The 23,716-nt window shown below is 38.7% G+C and overlaps 2 protein-coding genes and 1 long non-coding RNA gene across 3 annotated transcripts in view; 1 reads left to right on the forward strand and 2 right to left on the reverse strand.

Annotated features, from left to right (window-relative positions):
• Nucleotides 1-9,508, reverse strand: part of LOC139121710 (neuronal acetylcholine receptor subunit alpha-2-like) — a 58,259-nt gene extending 48,751 nt beyond the window's left edge. Inside the window, exon 1 of the mRNA XM_070686802.1 lies at nucleotides 8,984-9,508. The gene's annotated coding sequence lies outside the window, so the exon portion shown is untranslated. The remainder of the gene's footprint in view (nucleotides 1-8,983) is intronic.
• Nucleotides 9,509-17,525: 8,017 nt separating this feature from the next.
• On the reverse strand, nucleotides 17,526-20,978 carry LOC139121711 (uncharacterized). Its single transcript, XR_011549337.1, has 3 exons — nucleotides 20,763-20,978; nucleotides 18,118-18,182; nucleotides 17,526-17,808 (listed from the first exon to the last, which is right to left on the reverse strand). It is a non-coding gene; the product is annotated as an uncharacterized lncRNA (long non-coding RNA).
• A 487-nt stretch (nucleotides 20,979-21,465) lies between these two features.
• Nucleotides 21,466-23,716, forward strand: part of LOC139121712 (3'-5' RNA helicase YTHDC2-like) — a 65,851-nt gene continuing 63,600 nt past the window's right edge. Inside the window, exons 1-2 of the mRNA XM_070686805.1 lie at nucleotides 21,466-21,588; nucleotides 23,407-23,600. Of these exons, the coding sequence (XP_070542906.1) occupies nucleotides 21,479-21,588; nucleotides 23,407-23,600 (304 nt within the window). The 5' untranslated portion in view covers nucleotides 21,466-21,478. The remainder of the gene's footprint in view (nucleotides 21,589-23,406; nucleotides 23,601-23,716) is intronic.

A 23,716-nucleotide genomic window follows, 5' to 3' on the forward strand; every position in this document is an offset into this window, starting at 1 on the left:
TTTATGCCAGGATTTTGCTTTATACCCCAAAGCCCCTGCAATTTTATGATCCAGGGGTTCATCAGAAATATTAAATTTGTCGTACGAGAAGTAACCATGCCAATCAAGATGTCCTGTTGATGCCGCAACGAAGTATACGCACTGTCACTTTGTTCTGATGACCTTAAAGTTGGTGTCAACAATGACAATAATCCAGTTGATAAAATACTTAGCTCAACCTAGTGAACGAATCACTCAAAATCGATGAACGAAATAAGCCAGCGATTTGTTTTGTTATTATGTCAGGAGGCAAGCAAATGGCAAGCAGACTGATGGCAACTGACGGTTGTGAACTCAATTAGTTCATCACCTTGTGGGAGAAGTCAGGCGAGTTAAATGACCTCACAGTCGTAACTACCGATAATGAATTTAGTTCCACACATTAATTAAGCGGTCAGCAATAACAATCAAAATTCATCGTTTCTCGAGCTTTGAATAATAGTCGAAGTGTCACAGCTATTGAGCTTCTATTGAGACAAATATTAATTTTTGTGGCAGTTGACGGCTTGAACGCGTGTGCTATAAGCTTACCGGACAAATGTCGACGAAAACAGTTTTATCCCGATAGGCTTATTGCGAGCAGCTAAACTTTTACAGACCTTGGTGAAGTTTAAGCAACATTCACCACCATGGTTTGTCCCAAATCCATTGTTTTCTATGGTAAAGTTGGACCTGTATACAGGGAACTGGGGGTGAAGTTTAAGCAACATACAAGGGCAAACATTTTCAAAGAGAGAGTTTAAACACATATGGCATAGAGTGTGGACCGTTAATGGTAATTCCACGGGGGTAAATTACAAATGGGAGAATAAAAATCTTGTGGTACGCATGACTGTAGGAATTTTGAATCCCAAAGTGACTCACCTAAACTTCAATCAAATGAGTATAGATTTATCCAAAATACTGATGATGTCAAATGTTTCCGCAGTCGTCATCCTCGTCCGCGCATTATATTCGTCAAAGCGCTGTCAACAGCGGTTGATTGGTCAAGTGACTCACCTCGTGAAAGGGCGACTCCGACTGTTCATGGGATCAGCGATAAATAATCAAAGCAAAGCTGACGACGAGTCTGAGTTCACTTGGTGTGAGTACATGCAGACGGTAGCGATCTCTAGCTTCGCTCTGCTACTACAGAGCGTGTTTACCCTGGGTGGCGCGCACCTGCTCTCTGTAAATTGGCCTTTTTGTGCTTCGTTTCTATTTCGTCTAATTGTCCCGAAAGCGACACCAGCGGGATCTTCTTGCCAATGACGCAAGGACGGCCACGTCGGCGGTTGTGCTTTCTCAGTTTCCCATTATAATTCGTGAATAATGTTAATTGGGATTCCGTACATGAGCCTTCTGTGCATATTGAGCTGATTGTTCAGTGGCAACCAGATCAGATTATCCCACAGAGGTGGTGATGATTTGATGTCGAGTTATATATTTTCTTCAAAAGGTTTGAGAATGAGCTGGACCACCCAACGTAGCGTGCAATTAAAATTGCACTCTTAAGTATCTCCGACAAATATTCTAATCATGGCAAGACAAACGAAAACGAATTGTGATTAAGTAATCAACAGCAATGCAAAGTTGTAAACTAAAATCACATATCCTTTATGGTTTCGTTGCTGAGAAGGAAACGTTTATGAACTAATCCGATTCCACCTATATGACAACTGCTTTTCATGACTTTAAATAAATGAGACTGGTCAACTGTAGCGTGAAGTTGAGGTATTCGGCCTGTGCTAATATTGCAAACTTATGATGAAATATGAAAGATGAAATCGATGAGTGTGATGAACGACACTTCAGCCAGTGAGAATAATTATTTTACAATGAAACATGCCCCGAAGCTCACCACCAATATCAAGCGAGCACATCGGAAAGAAAAAAATGTATTAATAATTATATAGGCCTACATGTAATTCTGTTTATATAGAATTATATATACAAATAACCATATATAAAAATTATGTATGTATGTATGTATGTATGTATGTATGTATGTATGTATGTATGTATGTATGTATGTATGTATGTATGTATGTATGTGAACAATTATGTGTGAGAGACAGTACATAGTTTTATTTATTAAAAAAGCGGCGTTACTTTCCTCTACACTTGAACTTCAATAGTCCTACCCTTCAATATTGGGAACTCAACAACATTGGAATCTTAAATTTGGAAATGATAAAAGTCGATCTTCATTTAGTTAGCATTGTTATATATGATGCATATTTGTGACTATCATTGATTAGTGCTGAAGTCGAAATGTCAGTTAACTCGAAGACAGCTTGAATGGCCTTGAGATTCAATCTCACCTTTGGTTGAAGCGATCACGGACGATTATCGTTCTATCTGTGAGCAGGAAATGATCCACTTTATCGGGCAATTAACGATAACACTGAGCTTGAAATGTTCGCTCTAAGTGGCGCGTGTCGACTTTAAAGTGCTCCGGGTATTCATGAGAAAAACAGGTAAGAGAAAGTGTTAGAAACAGACGACCTTTCACCTCGTATCATTCTATTTGGCGAGGCCATTTGGTGTGAAATTGGCACGTAACATTTAAATCTCTCATTGCAACTTTAAACAACCCTCTTCTTCTGCTGTCCAACAGCACTATCATTGTTTACTGATATTGTTAACGTCACAAGCGCTTCAGAGTCTGTTGAATACTAAGTCTGTGATCAAACTTTGCCCATTCGAAATGAATTTTCTGTCAAAGCACTGTATATCACTATATATACAAGTTGGGGAAAAGAAATATGCGACACGCACAGTACGCTGCCATGGCGACGTTCACTTTTCCCATTGTGCCATTGTGTGCATTTCACCATGGAAAGGGGTTTCTCCTTCGGATCACGGATACTTTCCATTTGGAAAACGAAAGCCAAGTTTTACTCTGCTAAAGTGATCACATGATAAACTTAAAATTTTGGTTGATCGAAAGATCACTCGACCTCTAAATTAACGAAAGTATGTGGACATCGTTACTATTTTGTCGCTTAATCCTAAAAGACTTGGTGATAAAGAGGATCCTGCAATAAGATTCGCAAAAGACAATGGCGAACTAAAAAAAGAGAGGCCTGCTACTTGTCGTCTACGCTCATACAGTATTTGTGTTTGCAAACCTGACGATGTGATGAATAAGAGCCTAAGTATGGCGGTGGATGATGATGATGATGATGATGACCATCATCATCATCATCATCATCATCATCATCATCATCATCATCATCATCATCATCATAAATATAATGGTGATTACAATGTTGTTATTGTTGTCGATGATGATAATAATAATGATGTTGTTGTTTATTGTTTTTGTCGTCGTTGTTATTGTCGTCGTTGTTGTTGTTGTTGTTGTTGTTGTTGTTGTTGATGATGATGATGATGATGATGATGATGATGATGATGATGATGATGATGATGATCTTAGTATGGTGACATCAATAATAACATTTCTAGCTCGAGTGAAAATAATGACTTAAATTACTCTGCATTCGATAGTCCTAAAAATTCGTCTTGTTCAAATTATGAAAAAAAATCAGGCAGCCATGGAACTTGTCAATATATGCCATTCCATTAAGGCTATTAAGTTCCCGTTAATGTGTTTCTATCATGACAAGCCTTCCACTGACCTTTTTAAGTGCACCCGTTAAGACTAGCGTTGACACCGCTCCACATGGCGGCAGCGATGAGAGGCTTGTACGCAAACATACCAGCCACACAAAGTCCCACCTGCCGCTGCGCTGGTCGAGCTCAGTGATCATGCCATGTCAATTATGCAAGAAAAATATTCTCTGAACTAGGCCAGCTAAAACTAATATCTTAAGAGCTTTGGAGAAATCAGTTAATCATTACGAAATATGTCGAAGCGTGAACAATTGAGGTTTTCATTCAGTGGTCTAGTCTTACGGGTGAAATTTACAAAGGGAGTTTTCAGTATAGGGTCTTTACAAACATACGCTTGATGCAGTCTTTTATTTGTCGGTGCAGAGTAAATTCAAATCATGTCCGCCAATGCTCATATCGTGGGCCTCTAGTGAAAGTACGATCCTGTTATATGAGGGCCACACATAGTCTAGATAAACCAACCAACCGTTGCAGACAGACAGACAGACAAACCGACGAACAGACGCTTGACGGTATATTGTCCACGTGCAGTGGATGACTGGCAAAATTTGACCGAACACATGTATAAATAGCGGAATCGTTGAAATGCTACCCAATGGATGTCGATGGAAAAAACAGTTGTCTAAAATTATTTGCTAAATTGTTGAACAAAACTTAATTATATGATTTTGAATGTGACCGAGGACACGGACTGGCTTTCATACTGAGGACTCAAATGGATAAAAGGTCTGCCAGTTCTATGTCATGTTGAAGGTACAATGGTACACCTGGCAGCGCGAAACGTAACACATTGATTCTTAGATTGACACTAACGCTAAAAAAGAGAATAGCTTCATACAATAGACAGAGTTGTATCTCATACAACTGGTGTTAGTCGTCTTGGGTAGTGCGCATACCCAGACAGAATATTAGATAAGCAAATAATCTAAAAGTGAGCAATAAAATGATACCAAGTGTCCTTAACAATCTTATGTGTGAAACAGCTTACAGTGTGTATTGATCGTTGGTCGATTATACACGCTCTAATACATGTAAATGCATAGAATGTCGACAAAGCTAAGAGGACACGAACCCTGATCCAGCTGTCTTCATTTGTCCTATCACCGAGATACTCTCCATACTTCACACTGTTTAATCACCATGATTCATTTACTGGCGAACTACACGAGATCAACCAGAGCTTCTTAAAGACGCTGTGAGTTGTCTCTTTGTGGAATGAAGATGCATTCTGACAAGTGAAAGTCAGGCGCGTCTTCAAAGTTTGGAGAAAATTGTACACTTTTCGCTGTAATAGATTAAGCTTATATCACTCTATATATTAGTACTCTTGATATTTTCAACGTCAGTTCGACTGTAGTTCTCATTTATAAGCACTTAATGCAAATAATACGAAGATCTCTTTTTGAGAGTTCAATAAGTTATGATATACTTGCGTTTTGCGCAAGGGTAAAATTAAAGTCCGTTCTTAATATGGAGAATATTGTTGTACGACACAGTGAATACGGCGCATGCGCAGTACTGACTGAACCTGTCGAGCTCGTTCATAGTCAAACATGGAATTTGAATGGACCACGGTAGAAACCAACCCACGTGCATCGCCATCACGTTATCTCTTGGGCTTTCTGTGTCCTTGGAACAAAGCGTGTCCTTTTCATTTCGGAGTCAGAGAGAACAATTAATAGGCAAAAAGCACACATTCCGAAATCGTAAGTACGCATGTGCAAATGGAGGTAGACTTCCTACCTCTATACTATAGTCTGCGCTACACCTTCATAAGAAGAATAATACAGCTATGACAAAAATCATATCAGTTGGCATGTGCTCTTGTGTACATAATAAGAGGTGGCATTGCTGACTTGGTTGGACCTTATAGCATGTCGTCATACCACGTATTATAAAAATATATTTTACACGGCGTGTGACTGAGTGAGCGAAACTGGTCGCATCAAGAGTTCTTAATACTGCAATGTTTGAGCAACATTATCCTGGCCACTAGCTCTCTGAATTCCCTTCAAGTTGATTGCTGTGAGTGAGTAAATAATCATTAAAATGTTCACGAGTGTTTTATTAGTCCTTGCCAAGGATAATGGCGCTCACACTTCTTTATTGCTTCAACTCTGAGAATCTGCAGTCTGTTCAATACTGAACGTCGATTTACCTTCAAATAAAGCAGGTCTGAGTTACTATATATACTGGTGCGCCATAAATCTGTTTTATTTAAACGCAGGCAGGATTTTGCATAACACATCCATCTGTATTTGTTGCTTTGTCAAGATTGATTCTGCAAATAACTTACTGATACCAGTGATTTAGTTCCCACCAAAACTTGCAAAGGAAATGAAATTCATATGAACTACTTGTGTACCTGAACCAAATGGCAATTGATGGATTTACTGTTTTCGCCCAGTATGATATAAGCATGCCTGGTCATATTCGTTCTGCATTAAGTACTGAAGCTTTCAAATCCAGACTCAATGCCTACTTTTTTGAGAGAGCGTAACCATGTGACACTGTGTAAAGCGCCAGTGAACATTTTGATGGACACCAGTTCTTGTCGTATCGTATCGTATCGTATCGTATCGTATGATATTCTCTCGAATATTTCCCTGAATGATATAGCGACCGTACATCACATTGGCAATTTTTCCGATATAACTTAACCGACAAAAACCATGGTGTACGTAAGCATTTATCAACAGAAAAATCGTTTATATTCCTTCACTTATGAATAAAACCCACCTTAAGCTCTGTTTAAATGAACAGGACACAATATTTCAAAAATGTTGCATTTGACCTGTGATCCAACATATTTTCATTTTGAGGTAATACATTTGCATTTTAACACCGTGCACACATCCACACTCGATCATGCATGAAACGCCTCTAATTGTCAATATTGGCTGACGAATTATATCCCGGGACAAGCAGTTCAATTCTGCAACGAAAATTGAGCAGAATCGATAATGAAAGTCACTCGGTTTCAATCGTGTTTAATTTGGCCAAACACCGAGTTCAGAAGAGCCAATCAAAGAAATGAGAAATGACTTGAATGGGCAATTAAACCAATCTGTAAAAATGCACGTCCGTTCCATATTAACTGTATCGGGTTGCTTTCTTACGTATTTGACCTTTGAACCCTAAGAGTGAATAATAACTTGCGAAAGATTGTTGTAAAGGCTACAATACATATATCAACCTCATGTGATCTCTCTTTGAAAATAATGTAACTGAACTCCTATGAGAAATAGACACGATTGATACACCCTCCTGCAATGCACTAGAGGACGCGGAATTATAGAACCTTAACTGTCGACATCGTTTAAGTCAATTTATGGACTGTTGAGATAAACAAAATGAAAGGAATAAAAATCTCAGCGAGTTCAAATTTTTGTCACGGCATTGTGTTACGTGGTAGCTGGTGGACAATTTTACCTATTTAACAATTAAGTTTTTGAGAGACTCAAACCAAGCGTCATGTTACTAACATATTAAACTCTACACCCGATATGTTTGTCATGATGTAATATTGTGATGATAAGAACAGAAGCGCCTGAACCTCGCGACAGCAGAAGGTTGTATGTTTTTAAACGCGATGGTGTTAGACAAACTACAGGTAAATATGGAGACAGGAATCGTCTATAGTGAATACTTTCGTTTGGTTTAATTTTAAATAAAGCTTTACGTTTCTTGCAAAGTTTACGAAATGTTTAATTTGCAGTTGTGTCTCAGAGCCATTCGAGGCTTATCTGCCATTCACACATCTTTAACAGTCATCAAGGGTCCAAACACCAAACTTGACGTCCAGCTAAGGTTTCTTATTTAGAGAAAAGTGTTAAAGATATGTAGCTATAGAGAAGGCCAAGGCATATGAGTGATTTCGACTACAATATGCCATATTTCAAAGATGGAGTTTAATAACATAATCGAAAGGTCGTTTCTTTCAGGGTCACATTCTCTGTGATGGGACCAGGGTGGCCTCGGGTTGATGTCATGACAGGGAAAGGAAATGATACAATGCCCGTTAAATTAATTCAATACGAGCATCGGCAGTTACACTTATTGAGGGTGATCAAAATTATAAACCTATTCAATGAAGGGAGAATTCCAGCGGCGGCCGTGGCTTGTCGTGGAGCGAATGCTTTGCGACATATTTCTGCAGATTTTAGAGGGAGAATAATTGCTAGGGCACCGCCTCCTAGGCCCATAAAACTATGCATGGTGTCAATTTGCATCTTTCTGACATGTCGTATGCATCTTCTACGAGTTTGATTTTTCTATTTCTGTTAGATGGATTAAAAGAAAATGCATCAAACGTCAATGAAGTGAGAAGAAACATCCGTTGGCCCTGACTTTCCCGGTCTGTTTTGCCACAAGGAACAGTGAGCCCACCCAAAGAGCAATTCGCAGTACGTGTGTTTTACTCGTGTTTCAACCATAATCATCCTATTTGATTTTACGTGCAACTGGTAAGTAATGGAAAGAGAAAAACGAATTCCCTGTAATCAGCAAAGCAGCGATGGTTGGCTTTTGCTATGCTGAAATGGACTGGGCTGTTCGCTTTCGTCCTGCTGCATATCTACGCCATGACGCCCCCGTATCGTATTTCTCCGTTATGAAATTTCTGCAGTTACCCGAAACTGCTATCGATTTTATGTCGCTGAATCAGATACTCTAGGACGAGAGGGTTGTTCCATGCTTCAACATACTGAGGCTAAATTAATATACGAATGGCATGGTCCAATGTGTGTTCGGTTTAGACAAGTGATGCGCCGGTCAATTTTGACGGCTTTTTCTCTCTCGCCTTCACTTTTAGTATATTATGCTCGTCACGTTGACAAGTGGTGTTTGTGTCGAACCCGACATCGTATCCCAGAGACGGACGTTTTCTGAATTTCGGGAGGCCATCACCGCTGAGGGCTGGCTGTGTCCCGTCGCATTCCACGCGAGAAATACAACACGCGCGAATTCCTAGTGCTTCTTTTATGCGAAAGACGCGCGGAATGAACACGCTGCAATGAATGACTTTGCTAGCGGTAGCAAATAAAAACAGAGACAAAACACGCAGTGATTTTGCAAGTATGGTCACACAATCGTGCATTGACTCAACTTCACAAAAAAGTTCGCTTTCCTAAACCATTGGTCAATTTACATCATCGCAGACATCTACCGTTTTAGATGATGACGTGATCACAGCAGTAAATTAGCAAGCTAGTAAAGTAATTTCTCGCAACAGGGTCAGGCGTACAATGTCTCTGCTTTGGGGGTGATGGCCATGACCCGATGTAGCACTAACATCGGCACATTAAGGAATTAAAAGAATACTTACCGAAAATTACAACAGTACGGTCGAAAAATGTTTGAATGACACAATCTGATTTCAACGACGCTGGACACATGAGCTCTACAGAGATGATTATCTTAATTTCGCAAATGTACTAAATGCGGTATAACGGTATCCATTCTTTCGCCCAGGACGGTTCTGGCAGGTTCATAGCCTCAGAAACACATATTTACCGGAATGTGACGTCCAGAGAGTCTTTACACTTGTCGTTCGAAATCATCCACAGTAGGAAAAAAATTAAATCTTCGATCCCTGTGAGCTGTTGCTATGATTAAAAAGTCGCGAAATCGACCCACTCGTTCTCAGTTGCTAAACAATATTCGCGTACACAACGGAGGTGATTCTGAAAACGGATTCAAAATTGGTCACGTACGTTTCCGGCAGATCCTCGTCGTAGTACCGACATCGACAAACTTTCCCTAGGTGGACGTGCTAAGCTGGCGCCGGAAAGAATCAGCAACTTTGGGTGGTATACATTGAAGTGACTGGTCACGCAGGCGACACAGCCAAATCACGCAGTGCATTCTGGGAAACTAGCGGTGGCAAAGCTTCGAGTTAATATTGACTTTGAAACGTACACCTACTATGGAAAGGACACCGAAAGTGGAATTATTCTGCTCAGCTAATGAGCAACCTACTTTAACGAGATGACAAGCTTATTAGCTTTTTTTCGGTCGATCTAATTTACATAATACGTCAACAAATGAACCAAACTATTAAAAAGACGTCGATGGTTAAATTTTACGCCATCAATATTCAGAAGTCTTTGTGTACATATAACTAATTCGATTAGCGTATAGTGATATATCGGAGTCCGTTAATCTCACAAAAACGTGATGTCCATTTGCAGACGATGTTGTATTTTCTGTGCGAATGTAAATTGTCCATCAGTCGATCACAAAGGAATAACAATTATAATTTCCTGAATTATTTATTCAAACTTACTAATTATCTGAAAATTATAAATTCATATTTTAACAGAGCAGAGCTAAGGTTGAAGGTGTGATAAACGCGGAAGTCATGGAAGCAATATTGTGATTAAGAGCATCCGATCGACGTGAGGAAAATCATGTGCATGCCTATTGTGAATAAAAAGCAGCAAAACAAACTATCGGGATAATATTGTAGTTGAGATTGTTTCTAACTTTTGAGAACGTAACATGAAAAGCATTCAACCATTCTGTCAGTCAGACTTATATTAATATCGTAGTTCGATTGTTAAACTTACGGTCACCGCGGGCAATTTAAACAATCCATCGCGTGTTATGAGTTGCACAGGATCGTTGTAAAGACTAAAGCCCAGAAAAACTTTGTTCGTATTTTAGCAATATCCAATTCTAAATTTAGCTTTCTCTAAACCTCTTGAACGTCATTAGCAAGAAAATATGAACCAATCAAATTTGCACCATTTTGAATCGCAACAAACAAACAAATAAATAACATTAAAGAAGCTAGGTACCGTGCGATCCACCTTATTTCTCAAGTTAAGGGAAATATGCGTTATGTTAGATTTATGCGTAACATTCCTCACGGACCTCGCAATAATTACTTTCGTCTGCCTGAGTACACTTGATTATTATTTCAATCTCGTCAGGATCCAAGCCTCTTGAAAAAACATGAGTTCTCGTAGCATGATTTCTAGTTGCAAGTGATTCCTGATATACCTTGAGTCGGTGACGTAACCACTCCCATCCCCCACCCCTCCAAAAATGGGACTGAATTGCGTTAAGATGAATCATGTTCATTTCAAACTGAGTAAACTATACTACATAAGCAGCTACACCGCGGTCGATATCGTCAGTCAATATATAACTTTATTCCAAATTGAACGCCAAACCTTGGAATGGCGTGTACACAAGTTAATGGTCTGAATCTGAGCGATGGATGTGTTCACTACTTATCACGTGATCCCTCTGTGTGCCTCGGATGATTTTTATGGTGAGTAAAAGCAAACCACAGTCAACGCAAGTCGATAAATTCTATGCATCGATGCTTGTGGACTTTTCTTGTTTGCGTTCAGAAAGAGGTAACCGGCGCTGATGACGTTGACGCGAGTGCAATGAAAGCTGTGACCGAGTTAAGAAAATTAATTTTCTGGTTGATGTGTTGCTGAATGGAAGCGTGGGACTCGAATTGCCGCCCTAGGGTTTTAAAACACACACAATCGAGGACCGGACGATTCTACTACGGGAAGGGAAGCACGAAAGCAAACACTTTCATCGCCATATGTGCCCGAGTCCCTTTCAAGTTTCTTGTTATTTCCATAATACAACGGAGTATTTATTTTTCGAAGAATGACAGAGAAGAGACGGAACAGGGAAGCTGTGAGAGAAAAAAATTGAACTCGTGTTGCCATAGAAACAAATAATACCCAATGGAAGAGAGCGAGTCTGCTGTCAAATTTTAAATATTTACAATCGGGTTTCAAGGAGAAAATTTCATAATTTGCCTGTCGAAAAGCACGACCCGTCCCTTGAATTGTACGGACCTGAGACTGAAAATGAAGTTTAGTGCAGCTAACAGTAAATGAATTACGTATTAAATTATGAAATGGACGACTCGTGACGACTCGTGAAATCGTCCTTGTGTCGCAAGTAGTTCAATCTTTCGAACTTCTAAAATTGCGTTGTTTCGATCGACTCCGACAGCGCCATGCAACAGTCGTTTTCAGAATTAGAGAAAAATCGCGCCGTTAAAACAATCTTAAATATCTTAATGTGTCTATTGAAATTAAATTCGTAATAAAAGCCCCAAAGCCTGCACCCTTGTAAGGGGCAGAAACGCCTTGGAGTTCTTTAAATCTTACAATGAACTCAAATAAAGAAAAAACTCAAGTATAAATGTAGCACTTGTAAAACATGAGCTCGCAACGGCTCTCATGTTGAGGTCTGTAGTTCGCTTAAGCTTCAGTATCAACTACGTCAAACAGCACAAAATTTCTGTTATTACGTACCAGAAAGAACTGTCTCGTTCTCGTTCTCTGTCAGTATGTAGTACTGAAGGCATGTTTGTGTAGCGCGCCCTCTTTTTTTATGTTTGAAGATGCAAAACAATAACTTAAAACTGACCTAATAAACATCATAGGAAATTGACAAGGAATATATTCTGCGACACAGATTCTGTCCTTTTAATACATATCCGATATGGTTTTTAATCTAATTTAGATTATTCTAGGATCATTGGCATCGCTAGTGTGAAGGTGGAATGGTTCAGTATATATTCTCGCGTTTCCTGTGTTTCCAGCCTGTGGAAGGCCGTGCAATACCTTCAGACTGAGGAATTATTATTAGCAGATATTTATTAACCGTCACAGTCAAGCCCCTTGCAGTGAAGAAACCGAGATTTTGTGTTTTAAATTACTTGTAATTACATCATTGTTTGTACCATGAAGACCGAAAGTCGCATTCGCGAGAATCTGCCTTAACTTATGGTGAACGAAAATTATGATCAGGTCATTATCATAAATATTTACCCTTTGAATTTCATTGTAATTTGTAAAGAAGGACAAAGTGTTCGGACAAAGTGTTCGCAACAAATTAAACCATCCCGTGGCTTTGATGGAGAACCGTATATGCTAGGGCGCGATGTGAAGTCGCCCGACACTTGGTGGCGCTCCTCATACGAGCAGCAATCCATGATTTAAAACATCGCCGAATGATGGCATTTGATAATTGTTTTCAATACGTGAAGGGGATTTAGAATCAGGCTTTAGAAACGTCAACCTTGTTCAGTGCCATTAACATCTTGAAAGAAATAATAGATATGAAGTAGGCCAAATAGCAAAAAGACGTTTAGACTTTCGAAAAAGGGTCAGTCTCATCTCACCAGATAGGACGCTCCGTTTACTTTCATGATGAGCGCCCTACGATATAAGGATGAAATTAGTTAGTAGAGCAGTCTTATAGGGTATATTCAGGTGGGTTTAAAAGCAGTAAGCCCCTTTCGTGCTCTCTCCTCTGATAGAACCAATTTTAAAGCTCCATAAGCTGTATCTTTTGGCTATTTTTTCAGAACTTTTGTTTTGTGGTTTCCCTACACTTTCTGCATTGAATCTCTAAACTGTAATTTAATGCTAAGTATTTAGCATATCAGCACAACCTATTAGTATAATCTCCATTGGTATTGTTGACAATTGTATCCAAGTCCGGACTAGAATTCATTTGTAAACAATAAACAATGATCATTACACACAAAGAATACTCGAAATTTCAGCATAACAAACAGTTTAGAGTCAGACAGGGTAGTTGATATACAGAGGCAGAATCCTGAAAAAACTTGCCACAAGTTACAGCTTATGTCCCTTTAAGTGATGCAGCTTGCCACCTTTCAGACTTGTTTAACTTTAACACTTACTGACAAATCAGCAACGATAATATCACGCGCAATGGTGGAAACGTCACTACTTTATACCTGATTTTATTAAATAATATTGAACTAATTAATAATGTAAAACGTTGCATTATGACGGAATTTCATTGAACTGAAAATGTTTCCGCGAGTTCAAAAGATCAGATCGGGCTCACCTATGTATTTTAATCGTTTGACTTCATTTCTCTCAGAGTCCGAGCTCATGTAACTTCCCGATACGAAAATTTTAAGAAAGCAATGGTGCCAAACAAAAGTTGACGCAAAACCTGACAAAAAGCATGCTAAACGCGCAGACACCTGTTTTTTAATTCCGCTCTGCGCCTATGCGCTCCATAGACCTGTAAACATATGCCTCAGGCATATGTAATGTACTCACGTCTATGGGCGCACAGGCGCAGAGCGGAATAGAACACAGACGACTGTGCTAAAAGTATGCCGTATAATAAGCAAAACGCAAACAACCGTGACGACCTGAAACAAGTCACTAAAACACACCGCGGCAAAAACAACAACAAAACAAAAACTTTTCGTAACCTTGACAATCTGAAGATTTCCTTGTATTCTCAATCCTCTCGGACAACTATGTTTTCATTAGATGATTCAGATAACGCTGTCAACAGCCCGCCCAGCTGTGGGTCCATAGCAATCTCCATGCAGAGAAACTGGAAGTTCCGCAGCAATGCAGCGTAGATAATTCTGACAAAGCTAGAGGGTCTCAGAGTAGTTCACCGGGCGCCCCCACCATTCTCTGCTGCAGGCAAATTTAGTGTGGCTGCTGCTGCGATTCCCTAGGTAGATTATAATTATCCACGCACAATCTCTGTACTGTGACAGAGATTGGGTCCATAGTTGCGGTGTTTTAAGGCGGGATTTCTGCCTTTTACGGGCTGGTTTTACGATTTTTAACCATAATAATCGCAAAAGGTATGAATCCCGTCTGAAAACACCACAGCTATGGACCCACAGCTACAGCCCGCCCCGCGTGGAAACACTACGTTCGTATTATTATGAGGTTCCCTTTCCAGAGAAGTGTAAAATATGATTTTATTAATCATAATCGTAATTTAATAATAATCATAATTATCACAAGTTTCCAGACGGTATTTACACAAAGTAGACGACATTGTTTGTAAAAAAGTTTTAATATTCTGTAACATTCGTGTTAATGATTTATTAATATTCATAATCATTTTTATGATATAATAGGAAAAATCATCACAAATAATGCCTAATCGACCTGTGATCTGGGGCGACAGCGCGCGGGCAATGGTTGTTACATGATAAAAACTGATCAAAAAGAGACAACCGACTGACTGACTGGGGATGGTCTGTCACTGAAGTGGGGAGGGATTAGCATGTTATTTACTAACTTGGGAAATAACGCATTCGTCATCATCGCGTCATATGCGGCAGGATAGCATGAGCGAGGCGATCCTGTAGACCAGTACGCGCGCACTCGGAGTATGTCATGTGGTTGCAAGCCTGTCACATGAGTACCAGTGGGACGTTTGCCCTCTATGGTCACCTCTCTCGTCCGAACATGTTATGCAGAGTTGCATTGAACTTACAAGTATTACTGGTGAGACGGCGTGTGTTTTGCCTGAAAAATTTCAATAATTTTTCTGTTTTGCTAGAGCAATTGGTGTGAATTTATTAGAATCTTTTTTTTTCTCTGATGGTGAAACAAGACAGGAACAACAGTGACACAGGATCATGTTTTACTTTCCAAGATTTTATTCATTTCAACAATTCAAGATTACAACAAGTAACAACACAATTTTACATAATCAAACTTTCTAAGGTTAACAAAGGATGAAGAGTGAATAAAATTAACGTTTTTCCGTGGTAAAAATCTTACTTAGGGTGTTGTAATTATTTACGACCTGGGGGGGGGGGAAGTCTGGGGAATTTCATAGTATTCTGAAATTTCGAGTAAACCCCATGCAACCCAAATGCATTTGAGTAACCCACTCTCTAACACAGAAATTTTGACTGATCCCCCCCCCCCCCCCCCCCCCCCACTTAGACCAGTTAAATACCAAGACATGTATTTGTAACATTTACAAAACTACAGCAATAGTACAGACCTTTCATATCCTGCTGGAATATCATCGGTTACCTCATGACAGTTGAAAAATATGTGACCGGCAAAAGAAAATTCAAAGTCACAATAAAATGTAGATACAAAAGCTCATGCTGTAACCACTATCCAACCATATAGTATTGTTTACCATACAGTATTGTTTATTTTGGATGGGTATCATGACAAGGTTTCCACTAAGATATCTGACAGGGCAGAATTTGAAAGTACAGGAGAACAGTCAGGAGGCTGGGGGGTGGGGCAGTGTCAGAGGAGTTGTACCCTCTCGTGTTGAAAATTTGAGAGATTGATGTGTGCAATAATGCAGTCTGGTGCAATATGAGAGATGTTATCAATTTGTGTAAAACTGTTAGAACACCCAACAGGGGAAAAGTGTGAGAGGCGTGTCTCTCTGCCACGTCGGAAATTTTGAGAAATTAATGAGTTCAATGATGCAGTCTGGTGCAATATTAGGTGTTTTCTATTTGTTTTTACTAAGTAAAACTGTCAGAACACCCCAGGGGGAGAGGAAGTGACAGGGGTCGCATTAAGAATTTTGAGAAATTGATGAATGGTGCAATCTGAGAGGTATTTCATTCATTTTGTACCAAAAATTGAGCAACCCCCTTCTTTCTTTCCAATTTTGAACACCCCCTTGTAGCTTTCAATTTTTGAGTGACTACCGTCACATTCCTCTGAAACCCCCCCCGGCCCTTATGTTAAATTACTCTAAAAGACCCATAAAAATATTCTTGATGGCCTTTAATTTGTGAACAACATGTACAGTAAAAGTGGTCAACTTTGATGCAGTCTTGCTGATGCATTTTATGGGGCTTGAACTCACAATATCTACATTACTAATTCGTACTAGCTTAGCAGTCATTAAAACCCCTACAAATAGGCGTTTCAACTAGCAGCGGCCTGGTATCTCATGTAGCTGTACTGTGATAATGTTCAAGAGAATCCATAGGATAGCTTGGTGTGTGCCTCAATCAGGCAAAACAACAGTTAGCAAAAATAACAACAGTAATAAATATCAATTTCTGCAAGTCATTTAAAATATACCACCAAGGGCACAGTATTGCTCCTATCTGACAAACAACAAGAGGTATTCCTATTTCCACTTATTCACTCAAATTACTATTGTGTTTGCAAAGAGTTTGAACTTTCAATTTTCATGGGCAGAATTCCGTTTTAACAGCCACTTTTCAATTTGTAGATCAACAATAAAAATTTGATGGTCCTTGCTTGAAATGTTAAGATTTACTCAGAGTTAAATATACACAAGTTTGTTTGTGTAAGTAAGTTTGTGTGGTGAAGTTACCTGATATTATCATTCATCACTCATCTTATTCATCTACACATGATTTGACTCGGCTGCCTTCATCTTTGTGAAGATTTACTTAATTAAGTGATACCATGACAGGTTTTTTTGTTTATGTAACATAATGATTGGAACTGATACAAATAAACTGGAGTCTGTTTTATTGGTATGGTGCATCTTGCCATATGCCTTCTTGTGGATTGAAATCCCTCATCAGTGTATGGGGTTTCCTCCATGAAATATTTGCTAAAGTTGATCCACTACATAAAACATAAGCTCACAACTTTTTTCTAGATCATATTTCACTACAAATTGGCATCAAATAAAACTACATTATTTTCAGTGTCTTCAAAATTGATTTACAAGGTATTCCGGGTTGGAATAGGTCATTCAAGCTTGCGGACTAATATATTGGCTCCAAAAACAAAAAATCATTGGTTCCACCAGTTTGAAAAATGATTTGGCTTAGGTAGTCTCCAGGGATTTTTATGAGAAATGCAAAGCTATCAGATAAACACCAATGAGACAAAAGCACTTTTTGACCGAAATTGACAAAAATTGCTCCAAAAATACAAAATTTTGCATTTTCTCACTGTATAAAAATATCTGACTTAAGTCATCCTAGGACCTGTATACTGAATATCAAAAAGTCTGACAGGAGTTTCGAAGAAAAAAATAGATCTACAATGACAAAATAATCTCAAAAATACAAAGTTGCATATCTTGGCATGATTTTACAAAATCTTATTGCTGCCATCCTAAGGGACATGTATAATCAATATTAATGTGTCTGACCAGAACTTTTGAATGATATTTTGGTTAAATATGACAATAATTGCCTTAAAATTTAAGTTTTAAAATATTTCATAACAATATGAACAAATGTCAATAAGGTTATCCCTGCAGAACATTATATTTAGATTTCTGTGGCAATACTAGAGTTTATTTGCTTCTTCAAGCATAACCATTCTTTTCCTTGACATAAGGTAAACTTCAGCCTCCTCCAACAACACAATTGTGATGTAGTCTACAACAAACCTGAGTGAGAAAAATAGAAATATAGATATACTATTAATACATTTTTGTATATTTCAAATGCTATGCTGACAAGCTAAATATTGATTTTTTAGCAATCTTTTTGTAGTAAAATAACAACTTACAGTGGACAAATATAAATAATGAAAATAATATCAAAAGTAAGCATTACAGGCCTCTAAATTTTTGAAAGTTGTAATATAATAACTTACACAATTATCCCAAAACCATTCACAGGATACAGCTCAAGTTGTAACTACAAAATGGTACACCAATGTGAGTAGCAACATATGAACATAATACCCTACTAACATTGACGTTTCTTTCACATTCCTCTTCCATCTGTTGTTAAGGCAGTGTCATATCATTCAAAGATACTGTCAAAACAAACAGAAATCCATTATTACATCAGAATGAATAAACACTGTTAACAGACGTTTCATATTAAAAAGTATTCTTTTTTGAATACTCTCTGTTTTCAACAGACATGCCATAAACCTTCAAAAGACACAGTTTATGTTTTACTTGCATATAAAAATGATATTAGTCTTGCAATGGTTATGTATAAGTGGAGCTGACAACAGTTGCCCCAAATGGGCAGTGACACATATGCTTTGAATAAAATATCACTTTTAACATGGTCGTCATTTCCTTCTTTTGGCAGGTTACATCTGAACATATTTTACAGTACATGATCCTCATACAAATTAAAATGCCTCTTATTCAAAATGTAAGAACTTTATTGCCAATCAAAAAAAGTTTTGTTTAACAACATTTAAAGAAAATAATGTGAAAATTTAAGAAAGTTTGACCAAGTCAGTATGGAGTTAAATTGTTTGGAAATCTTGAAATTGGAAGAATAGTGAAGCCAGGAAATTGGGTGATTTGCAAACATTTGCAAAAATTAACACTTCTTTATCAAGCAACCTAAGACTGCTTGACAGCCTTGAAGATGAACCCAAATAATAATATTTTAATCTTGGGTAAACAATTTCATTAAATTAAATGAATGTCTACAAAAAAGTGATTTTGGTGCAAAATACCCTGTGTTGGGTGCAGCGCCCTTAATTAGCAAGTTTTATACCACTGCAAAGTCTCTGTGCAACCAGGTGACACATTCTGACTCAGCATGATCTAACAGCAGATTCCTGCATAAAATTTTGATTTGAAAACTTGAATCACTTTTTAATAGCATGAAAAGAGCAAAACATAGGAGAAACTTAGATGACAAAGCCTTATAAGGGAAAGAGAGATGTACCACATGACTCCGTGCAACCAGGTGACACATGGTGACTCAGCATACTCAAAATGCAGTTCCTGCAAATAATTTAATTAGACAACTTAAATCAATTGGTGATAGCATAGAAAGATGAAAACCAATGAGAAAACTTAGAAGTCACAGCCTTAGCACAGTAAGAGAGATGCACCAGAGTGTCCGTGCAACCAGGTGACACATGGTGACTCAGCATACTAAAAATGCAGTTCCTGCAAAAAATTTAGATTACACAACTTAAATCAGTTGGCGATAGCATAGAAAGATGAAAACAAATGAGTAAACTTAGAAGTCACAGCCTTAGCACAGTAAGAGAGATGCACCAGAGTGTCCGTGCAACCAGGTGACACATGGTGACTCAGTATACTAAAAATGCAGTTCCTGCAAATATTTAGATTAGACAACTTAAATCAGTTGGCGATAGCATAGAAAGATGAAAACCAATGAGAAAACTTAGAAGTCACAGCCTTAGCACAGTAAGAGAGATGCACCAGAGTGTCCGTGCAACCAGGTGACACATGGTGACTCAGTATACTAAAAATGCAGTTCCTGCAAAATATTTAGATTAGACAACTTAAATCAGTTGGCGATAGCATAGAAAGATGAAAACAAATGAGTAAACTTAGAAGTCACAGCCTTAGCACAGTAAGAGAGATGCACCAGAGTGTCCGTGCAACCAGGTGACACATGGTGACTCAGCATACTAAAAATGCAGTTCCTGCAAAATATTTAGATTAGACAACTTAAATCAGTTGGCGATAGCATAGAAAGATGAAAACCAATGAGAAAACTTAGAAGTCACAGCCTTAGCACAGTAAGAGAGATGCACCAGAGTGTCCGTGCAACCAGGTGACACATGGTGACTAGCATACTCCAAATGCAGATTCTGCAAAAAAATTTGATTAGACAACCTAAATCAGTTGGCAATAGCATAGAAAGATGAAAACCAATGAGAAAACTTAGAAGTCACAGCCTTAGCACACTAAGAGAGATGCGCCAGAGTGTCCATGCAACCAGGTTACACATTGTGACTCAGCATACTCAAAATGCAGTTCCTGCAAATAATTTAATTAGACAACTTAAATCAATTAGTGATAGCATAGAAAGATGAAAACCAATGAGAAAACTTAGAAGTCACAGCCTTAGCACAGTAAGAGAGATGCACCAGAGTGTCCGTGCAACCAGGTGACACATGGTGACTAGCATACTCCAAATGCAGATTCTGCAAAAATATTTGATTAGACAACTTAAATTAGTTGGTGATAGCATAGAAAGATGATAAACCACTGGGAAAACTTAGAAGTCACAGCCATAGCACACTAAGAGAGATGCGCCGGAGTGTCCATGCAACCAGGTTTATAATGCTTTGAGCATTTTCGACCGTTGTTACTGAAGCAGTGCCATGAATACAAAAGCAAGCACAGTAGCTTTGTACGGCTTTGGACCATAACGATCAAACACTAAAGTGCTGAATCTATCGAGGTCGATCATGATGACTGATGTATGTAGACAAAGTCAGAGGCGAACTGTCATGTAGACCTGGTTTCGTCTGACCTCTGAATTTTAAAGACCCCTTGAATTTTAAAACCGCCTGCATGCTAACACCAGAGATATATGAGAAATCGTATCCTTGTGTTACAAGCCTACGATCAAGAATCGAACAGACTACTATACTTGTACTCACTTGCTTCGAAATGGCACAAATGAAAACGTGCTTTGACAACCAGAGCTAGCACAAGGTATCAAGAATGCAAGGAATTACCCATGCTTGGACTTTCAACTCTGATCTTTGACATCGAAACATAACCAAATATGGGTGTGTCATAGCCAACAACCACATGACATATTTACAACCAGATGACAGGACTCCCAAACGCGCGTACTCCCTCTATCAGGCGATCCGCTTGATGACTTGACACCAAGTGCGCCGATTTCCGGTTTATGCGTTGGACATGGAGCAATGCATTATGGGATATCTTCGATGGCGGCGTGCCGGATCGCCGAAACAAACATTTTCCAACATACACTTGCTTTAGTATATGGAATTCAAAAAAATAGAAAAAATAAAATTTTGGTATACCCTTGTATCAAAAAGTTTCCACAGATGCATATACTTTTTTAGATCCCGTTTATCTGGCATAATAAAATGGGGGCGCTGCGCTTTACTCTTCTTTTAACTGTTGGCTACCCCCACGGAGGAGAAAACTTAAGAATATAGAAAAGATAAAGGTTTTGTAAAATTAAACGACATATCATGTTCAAAATACCATTATGTCTAGTTTTTGGATATATTTGGTATATTTGCTACAGTTCTTCTAAAAAAGTAAAGATAACGTAATTAACAATACATTATTAGGGGTTGTAGATTTACGATGGAACAGCTAACAACATCTTCAAAAAATGGCGACGCGGGGAAAAGAAGACAGGTCATCATCATCAGTACCACCGTCTTCCCGGAATTCCCCTCCGATAACACAATTTAATCGACCACTAGGCATGAGCAGTGCAAGGTAATATTCTCAGGTTTACTTTTTGTTTAATTCTAGTTTAACTTTCAAACAACATTTTTTTCCTGCGACCATGGAATGCTGAATGCTGCTGTCGATAGGTCGAGTCGCAAGTCGGCTTCAGACGTACACATGGTACACGTACATGTAGGGTGCGCTACAGTTTCAACGTGATCACGTACTCGGGATACCTGCATTCCACTGCATTTTTCATCGAATACTTTTTAAATGGTCACGTGTGATTACTGAAGCCTTGTCCATGCCTTTTATTACCGGAGTTTAATCGCAAGCTAGAAATCAGGGATACTTTCCTTTGGAAGCACATATCATGCAGCATGCCACGGCTTGTTCAGTGCTGTTGACACCTGAGCCTGGCTGACGGCCCAATACTATAAAGGGACTGGTCCGAGTCGGTTAGTAGAATTCAGTCACCGTCGAAACGTCGATATGCAAAGATCACGATTAGGTGCTTTCGTGAATCATGACAATCACCTGTAAGCTTGGCAGTCATCAACAAGAACTATAAAATGTAACAGCTTGGTAACCAATTGTATACTAGTATAATTCGGAAAGACGTCTCACGAATAAATTAACCTTTATGCTTATTAGTGATAGAGGGACCGTGGTTTGAACTTTGTTATTCGTGTTTATGTTGTCTTCAATGTACACAAGTTATGTATTATTATTTTGCTATGTCTCAAATACACTCAGTGTGACAGTTTTCGGACGACCTTAGTTTTCGGACATTTAATGACATGCTGTTCGCTCTCTGCTACCTCCATGCCAGTGATGGTTGTACCATGGAGGTAGCAGAGAGCGAAGGAGAGACCTCCATGGTTGTACCATAGACCCTCGAGGGTCTATGGTTGTACTTACTTTGCTCTCTATAGATAGCGTTTTACAAGTCATGTGACAGCATATTAAGTTAGATGATGCTGCTGTTCCATTTTGAATAGTTATTTTTTTTGATAGAAGCTATATCGGGTGCTACAAACTTGGCGAAGTTAACACACCGTATGATACAAGGTGTCGAAAGCAACACACAGAGACAGCCCATGTCCGATATGAAGCACCATACACGTCGAAATATAGTTGCGTCGTCCATGGATTGAACGTAACTAACTTATCACGAAATTTTTACAAACAATTTTCTAAACACATCGAAATTGAAAATCAGGTGTTTGAAGTTTCAAAATATCAATATTTAGCCCCTACAATCACATTCCAAATACGACTTCAGATTACTGCGATAGCAGTCCGATTACTACGCACTAAACATGGGGTACAAAAATTTGGCAACTTTGACCCCCTAAATACCACTTCCGTCTGTTAACAGTTTTACGATAAACACAATGAAGTTTCGAAGGGTATGGTAATACGGTAATAAGATTTTGTACTGCTCATCATTTATGACACGGCTTTGGCCAAAATTTTACTACCCTGTCCGAAAACTGTCACACTGAGTGTACTCATCAAAATTTGTCCTCAAAGGGTAGGGTTTTTAATATCGTTGTACACATATGTTCGAACACTTGCTTTGAAGGAGAACAAAGAATTTAAATTACATAAACAATGTCTAAGTAAATAAGCACCAATGTTAGGAAAAGGGATTCAGGACAACCGCTTTAAGTTTAAACTCATTTAGTAACCAGAGCGTTTTAACCCTTTCTTCATCAAGGTTTTGCCCGAACGCATTATTATCAATTTTGATTTTTGACCTGTTCACAGGCAATTGGGGTGAAAAGCCTTTGAAAGTTTAAATGACGTTCTAAACCAAATGGTTGTGTCACGATATCGTGTTATTTGACTTTGTCCATCCAGGAATGTCATGCCAATGAATATGTCAAGACCAAGCAGTGCTTCACCAAGGCCCCCAAGTGTCAGTAGTGTCGGAAGCAGTGGCAGCTACAAGAAGAAAGGAGGCAAAACCAAGGCAGAGATCTGTGTCGGTGAAGAGCTGAAAATTGCCATCAAAATTGCCCTGGATGAATTCAGATATTCTGATGATAAAAAAGGTAAATGAAGGTGTTTTAATGTAGTAAATTACAGTATCGAATTGTTTGCAATTGAAAATGTTATAGGGAGGAAATTTGGCAGATTGGTACTCGGAAGCTGGACACATTATGATATT

The sequence above is a fragment of the Ptychodera flava genome, chromosome 21 (assembly GCF_041260155.1).
Source record: "Ptychodera flava strain L36383 chromosome 21, AS_Pfla_20210202, whole genome shotgun sequence".
NCBI classification, from domain to species: domain Eukaryota; kingdom Metazoa; phylum Hemichordata; class Enteropneusta; family Ptychoderidae; genus Ptychodera; species Ptychodera flava.